Raw genomic sequence first — 7,857 nt, forward strand, 5'->3', positions numbered from 1 at the left:
TTTTTAAGGTGCTTGGGATTGAACTTACTCTAGACTTCTAAGTAGACAGGAACTGGGACAAGGTTAGAGCAGGGTGGATGATGTGTCTACTCAGAAATGGGCTGTGAGAAAGTTGTCCCTGAATGTTCAAGTAAAAATGGCAAATGCATATATCACATCCATTATTTATTACTGCTTAACCAACGTGTCTCGCTCCGGTTTTCATCCAACCAGATTGCAAAGACTGCTCTTTTATTTATTGTGTATGGAACACATTTCACTGATCAGAAGGTCCATTTGTTGTCAACACTCACTGGAAAGAGTTTGGTATGCCATAGCTGATGTGTGTGGGGATGTGCTGATCCCATGGAATTAGTGGAGAATCTTGGACAGTGAATAAGTGTGGTAGCTGTTTGTGAGGCACATTCACCCACATCTCATTTCTTTGACAGAGGTGCAGTCCTGTGTTAAGTGAAGGCTAAATTTGGATGGATTTTGCAATATGAGTAGCTGTTGCTGGCCCTTAAATCAGCCTACTTCCATTTCTTGCTCAAAAGGGTTACTGTGAGTAGTCTCCCTCAACTCTCTCAGAGCATGTATAGTTGCTTCTGAAAAAGACAGACAGACAGGGACAGCAAGAGAGTGTGAAGGGGTAGAATTGATTTCAGTATTTGGCTGTTGTTTCATTTATTAACCTTGGAAGGATGAAAGTCAGTGAGATTTGAACTTGGAATGCAAAACTCTGGAAGAATTCTCATTAAGCATTTTTCTGACAATTGACTGCCCTAACATTGATTCTATTTCATTGCTAATCCAGTGTACATTTCTTCTGCTTCAGATGTCCACTCACCTGCCAGCTACCTTTATAAATATTACATTGGTAATATACCCTGGAATGCTATGTGGGACTGGTTAGCTGAAAACAAAGACTTACAGACGATCGTATTGAAAGCTTTTAGGTACTGTTTTTTTTTTCTTTTTTGTGACCTTTACTCATTCTGTGATTTCTGAGACTACATGTTGTTGTTGTTGTTTATCTCCAGTTAATTTTGTGCAAACTTACAATGAAAGATGTTCCTTTCATGACAATTCTATTTTTTACTCATAGTATATCTATGAAGGCATGTGACCTAGTTGATAAGTATTGAATTCAAGACCATAAAGTTGTAAGTTCAATTCCTGGAGCAAGTGACACATTGTGTTCAACAGGATACTTCATTCCACATTGCTCTACTCTACTCAACTGAAATAAGTACCAGCCAATTGCTCTTATAGCCCTATAACTCACCAGTTGTCACATCCTGGATGCATCACCGGGTCATGGTTGGGAGGGCCAAGAGCATATTTATATCTGTCTGTGATTACATAGGCATCTAAAACAATTTGTAACAACATGGTTCTTGTTACAAAGTTATTCTCAAATCTGGGTAACACCTGTAATAGTTTTTAGTGGTGTATCTAGGACTATATATATTTTTTTTTATCAAAGCTTTGTGTTGATGATGTCAGAGCTAAGGGAACACATAATGAATGTTGCTGCAGTTCCTAATTCAGATTTGTACATGGGCGACTATTACTGAGTGTTCATAGGTTGTTCTTGACAGGAGAGTTCATAGCTCACTGTAAATATAGAGCTCAAGTTAAATATAATTTCTAATTTTATTATTTTGCTTCCTAATTAAAAATGTTCTTTTAGATATGGTTTTAAATTAATGATGGACGAGGTACTGATGAACCCAATCACCAGCCATGAAGAACTGAAAGAATTCCTTGAGGACTATGACCAAAATTGGTTTATTGGCTTAGAGTCAGATCCTGACTGGAGCCGAGCTATTTTGGCAGGAAAACCACATCTGTTTTCTCTAGGGCACAACACCTCACAGGTAAGAACTGAATTGGAGAACCAATGTGTTTTTGTTTTTAACTCTAGGACTTATAAATTTATCAATCTAAGAAATGGATTAATATTTGTTTCTTAGATGGTTGGCATATTTTTGTTTTGGTAAAGGTTTCACATTTGTGTGTGTGATAGAGATAATAGGTTAACATACCGCATGGAGGGTAATACATGCTTATGTTTGTTAAAAGGTTGATACATATATGATTCTGAAAAGGCTAACAGATTTATAGTTGTTAAGCAGCTGGGTATTAAAAGTTTAACTTTCTACCTTTTGTACAATAGTTGTTAAAAGATTAGCATGTTTGTTTTTTGTTGAAAAGTTATATGTGTTTCTTAAAAGACAATTTGTTTTGCTTGCATTTGGTAAAGAAGTAACCTGTTGTATGTGTATGTTTGTGAAAGTGTTAACCTAAATATCATTATCATTTACTGTCAGTTTTCCATGGCATGGGTTGGACGGTTTGACAGGTGCTGTCCAGACTCCAGTTGTCTCTTATGGTATGGCTTCCACAGCTAGATGCCCTTTCTAATACCAACCACTTTACAGAGTGTGCTGGGTGCTTTTTACATGCCATCGGATAATATGTTTATAGTATTTGTATTCATTACAAGGCTAATGTTTTTGAGTTTGATGAATGAGCAACATCAGTGTGTTTATAGGACACCTTCATTCTTTTCTCTCTTTTTTTTCAGGCAACATACACCAGCCGAGTGTTGACCTTACAGGATGTCATGATACAGGTGGGTCACCTGAACCCAGAAGTCGTACGTGGTCAATGGGCCAACCTTAGCCTTGAGCTCCTCTATTTCACCAATGATGATGAGGAGCGTTACAGCATCCAAGCCCATCCGACCATTCTTCGCAATCTCACCGTCCAGGCCGCTGATCCACCTCTTGGCTACCCAATCTTTGCTTCAGACCCGATATCCATACCAATCCTTTGAAGATCTCCTCATCTGTTACAAAAGACAAATTAAAGAACAAAAAAAAATATATTTAAAACAATAGTACATAACAAAAAATTTTAATAAAACAAACAAAATACTCCAGAAATAATAATAGTAATTATTATTATTATTATTAGTATTATTATTATTATTATTATTATTATTATTATTATTACAATGATATAATAACAATAATATATTAATTTAAAAACAAAAGACGTCTGATTTGGTACAAAGCCAATTTTATACTGTAGAAAATACAGTCAATTGAATTTATCCCCTCAGTGAATTTGGTGGTATTTAATTGGTTGATGACGTACAAAGCCAACTCTGATAGGGATTGGATTCAGAACAGTGAGGCATCGAAATGGATACCATAAACCGTTGGTGAGGGGTGGGGGGGAGAGCATCTGTCTACAATTTCTGACATCACCACCACCATTCTGTAATATTAGTAAGAACCAAGTAAAATCAAAAAAGCAATGTGCTGAAAATTGTGCTTGAATGCCGACTATATATATCAGTTGCAACTTTAAATGACACACACACAGAACACTTTCCTCCTACACTACTATGATAGCTGGTGTTTTTTTGTTTTTTCACCTAAACAGATATGGCCTAATCTTATGCTGGTCAGATGTAAGTGTAACATAAGACAGATGAACAGGTCATTTGTTTTTGTTTTTTTTTAACAGAACAGTGTATGTGTGTGTGTATAAAACAAAACAGGAGAGTTTGTTCATAAATTTCATGTATTGATGTGTGTGTGTATGTATGTATGTATATATATATATATATATATATATATATATATATATATATGATGATATGATGTATAAACTGTTATCTTTTTCATACTGGTGCAATGTTGGGGTTTAGTTGTCTTTTCTTTATCAAGTGTACTTATGTGTGTGTGTGTGTGTGTGTGTGTGTGTGTGTGTGTGTGTGTGTGTGTGTATACACACACACATGTCGTCATACACAAACTGTCTTTTTGTTGTGAACACAAGCATTGAATTTTTTTTGCCTACATAGATGTGTATATTTCATATGTATGCAGGATTTTATTCCCAGATATATGTGTGTGTGCAAGTCTATATATATATGTTTATGTTTGTTTAAATATATACACATAGAGAACAGTAAGTAGGTTGTACTCAAGAGAGCGAAAGTGTGTGAGAGAGAATTCAATACAGGTTATTTGTAGAGTGATATTGCAGGAATTGGAAGTTTTTATTCTTTGTGAAAAAATATTTGGGTTGAAAACACACACACGCACACACACACACACACACACACACACTTAAGTGTGTGACATTCAATAGTTTTTCCTCACATTGGTGTCTTTTTGTTTTGTTCATTTTTGAAATTTGGACAGCTGTATATAATATATGATACAGAAGCATGTTTCTCATCCACTAATACAATAATTGTTTTATTTAGACAGTTGCATAGTTCTTTGTGTGTGTGTGTGTGTGCATGTGTGTGCATGTGTGTGAAATGATTGATTAGTTTATACATTGGACCACTACCAGTTCCTGAGTTATAAACGTTTTATTGTGTCTCTTGATATATCACTTTATTTGACACACTTCAGTTCATATTGTTGTGGGTAGGTTGGGAAAGTTAGAGGCTGATTCTTCTGAGAATTCTACCTCTGGTAAAACAGATTCCTATCCAGAAGTTTTGTTTCCCATCAGTTTTATTGACCTCTGGTTCATAGAGGCATTATTTTTTTTTCACAATGCATGTGTGTGTGTGTAAATGTGATTGTAATTGTGGATATGTCTGCATATTTTCATGTGCATGTGTAAGGTGGCTTATGCATCCATTGCACAGATTATAATTTTCTGCCTGTGCTCTTGTTGTATAGCCCCACTCAGTTGTGACCAAATTAACTGATGGCTGAAATAAAGCCATTTGAACACTTCATGTTAACCCAACTAATACTGTGAAAACTTTGACCACAAAATCACAGTGGAATTTATAATGAAATTTCAAGAAAACTGCAGCAATATAGACTAAAATACAATTGACACTTGAGCAGGAATTGAACACAAAATACTAATATAACTATCTTTTCATTAACCTTTAACATGCTTGGAGACATCATGGCACCATATGAATTTTCTCCCCTGTAGCTGCAGGTGCATAGAAAACTCATATGGCAACGTGATGCATTTACACTGTGCTAAAAGTTAATCATACAGTCCTTTCAATAATATATTGGCTTATATTTCTAAATACATGTTAAATATTGATAAAAATCTTAGACATCAATTAGCTTTTCCACTACATCACTCCTTCACTTTTATTAATAGGTAGGTTTCCATATGATACACAATCCCAGCATTGAGAAAACATTAAGAATGTGCTTAATAAGAAATTTAGCAACACAGTTTAATGGTTAATTTGAAGGTAGAGCATTTTGTTAAGCTGATTTTGCTTGAAACTTAAGAGACGTGTGTCTGTGGAATGTTCAGCCTCTTACATACTAATTCAGTTGATCAAATAACTGAATCCTTATTGTCAAAACCATTTACTTTACTGTTGGATGAACTATCAACTAGCTGATAAGTCATGGGTTAAAATTGTCTGCAGATTTTACTCTGAATTGCTGGAACAAATATTTAACTTCATACATGCCTCATGAAACAAGTATTAGGTTTTCTGAGCATGCTACCTGTGATAAACTGTTATCCTACATCAGCGCTGGAGAGATTTATTTCTTCTCTCACATGCTTAATGCTGCAGATCAGTCTTTAAGTAAATATTAGTTTTTATGAATTCCTGTGAAATATGGTGATCATTTTTTCAAAGGTTGGTTTATTTACATAGAAGCTCCCTTGTTGGATGTGAATATGTTGTGTTAGTATTGTACACAGTGATGATTTGAATTGTGTGAGAGAAAATTTGGTTGGTATATAAATAATTTGAAAGCCTCATAAAAGCTCTCCCTCCCTCCCTCAGAAATTATATCCTTTGAGATACAAGCATTGGGAAGTGGTGGATGTCTTGATACTTAAGAGAATGTAGATACATAATTAAGGAACGGTTTTTTTTTATATCAACAAGTTAAATGAAGTCATATAAGCTCTCTCTTTTTCTCTCATCATTGTATCTTGTCCTGTAAATACAAGATTTGTAAAATTTGGTCTCAGCATGAGTAGAGACTGTTGGGAGTGGGTTGTTTTTAATATTTTTGTATGTGAGGGAAGGTGTGACTGTGTTGTTTTGACAGATTCAGTGACTTGACAAAGATGCTTCCTCCTCATCTAATATGCTTGCATTCACTGCAGTCAGGTAGGTGCTTTGGCTACTACTTCATCTAACACTGCTCAACAAGTGCCCATCCAGCAATTGACTGATATATCTCTCTCTATATATATATAATTCCAAACAAGAAAATAACCTTTTCCCTTAAATTCAGTTGAAGAGTTGTTCTTCACAGAAAAACTGTTTACTCATTGCAACAAGAATACAAAAATTAAAAAGAACAAACTCTTTAGCAGTATAAATTCAAATAAAGTTTATCAAAATTCTGCTGCTGTTTTTTTTTTTTTTTCTCTGTTTCTTTAAAACAAATGTTTCAGTATTGTTATTTTCCCTATGTCTGTTTCTGTTGTAGCCAGTTTTTTTCTTCTTCATTATCATCAACATCATCCAAATCAGCTCTGATTCAGCATATCTATGGTAAAAAAAAATTCTCCAACTCATGACTAGCCATTTGTTGCTTAGTCATTGGACTATATTTATCCAGAGTTTCTTTCATTTATAAAAACAGTAGGACAGATTGACTGCCATTTTTGCAGGTCAGGACACCACACAGAGACTACCTCATTGGCTCAAAGCAGATCAATTGTGTTACATTGACAATGCCATTCCACTTTGCTCACATTGCTTGAAGGAGATGAGCAAGATGCTTTTGACCATAATTAGATAAAACAAAATCTGGAAATATGCTAAATCAAAGTTAAGTTATAAAAATAAATTCCTGCACTAGTTTCTAATGATACTCCTTGCTATTTTAGGTAAAGGAAAGGTTTTTTAATATATATATATATATTAATCTGCTTTTATATGAAACAGTAGAAAAGACATTAATACTAATTCTTTGGGTTGGTGGAATGGGCAGTGCTCATGATTTTGCAAGCTCACCTAGACTGGTGAGAATGATGCCATTAATGTTTCTCTTGAATTTTTGTAAGTCAACACCTGCAGGAAATTCCAGAGAACCAATATTCTGGAAAGGGAAGCCGGTGTAGTTGCAATTAATGTTGGGATTGGACACAACAAGGTGTGAGATAAGTGGGATGGGGGTGCCTAAATGGAAGTGCTTGAGTCTGGTCAGCTACAAGAATCAAATTGAATTCTCTGTTTAACCCTTTAGCATTTAAACTGGTCATATCTGGCCCAAATATTCTACCTGTTTGATATTTAAACTGGCAAGATCCAGCCTCTCACACCTACCCTACACTGTCATTCTAAACAAAAACAGTCATACCATTGAAATCTCAAAACTACAAGATAATGTTTGATTAATTCAAAACAATGTGAATAAATAAGCATCACATTTGACAATAATCTGAATACTAAAGGGTTAAACCAGAAACTTTTGAATCTTAAATTTTTCTTTTCTTTGTGTATCATACTATAATGATTTCAAGTTCATGTGCAAATACTGGAACATTCGCTGACAAAAAGTAGCACCGTTTCAAGACAACAGACAAATATCAATGCATAGATCTAGAGTTAATTATAATCTATAGAATAATTAATAACCTAGTTGATATTCCTTTAAAAAATGTTTTTAAATTTTAAAAGTTACATACCTTTCAATCTACCTGTAAATGTTTCTATTCAAATAGAATCACTGACTTTTGGAATGGATTACCAAATAATATAGTCTAGCAGTCTTCACTTGCACATTTCAAAATTGTGTTGGTCAAAACCTAAAGGATATGTATTCACTAATGCTGCACAGGTTCTCAATTTTTGTTTTATGGTACCCTTAATTATGTATACAATGC

The 7,857-nt window shown here is 34.5% G+C and overlaps 1 protein-coding gene across 3 annotated transcripts in view; it reads left to right on the plus strand.

The window, feature by feature from the left end:
• The window catches only part of LOC106871477 (pecanex-like protein 4), a 76,917-nt gene extending 70,548 nt beyond the window's left edge, over positions 1–6,369 (plus strand). For all 3 annotated transcript variants that reach the window (XM_052968988.1, XM_052968987.1, XM_052968989.1), the window contains 3 exons: positions 818–938; positions 1,676–1,862; positions 2,573–6,369. In XM_052968988.1, coding sequence (XP_052824948.1) covers positions 818–938; positions 1,676–1,862; positions 2,573–2,824 — 560 coding nt within the window. In that variant the 3' untranslated portion in view covers positions 2,825–6,369. The remainder of the gene's footprint in view (positions 1–817; positions 939–1,675; positions 1,863–2,572) is intronic.
• Positions 6,370–7,857: the final 1,488 nt, after the last annotated feature.

The sequence above is a fragment of the Octopus bimaculoides genome, chromosome 6, assembly GCF_001194135.2.
Source record: "Octopus bimaculoides isolate UCB-OBI-ISO-001 chromosome 6, ASM119413v2, whole genome shotgun sequence".
Lineage (NCBI taxonomy): Eukaryota > Metazoa > Mollusca > Cephalopoda > Octopoda > Octopodidae > Octopus > Octopus bimaculoides.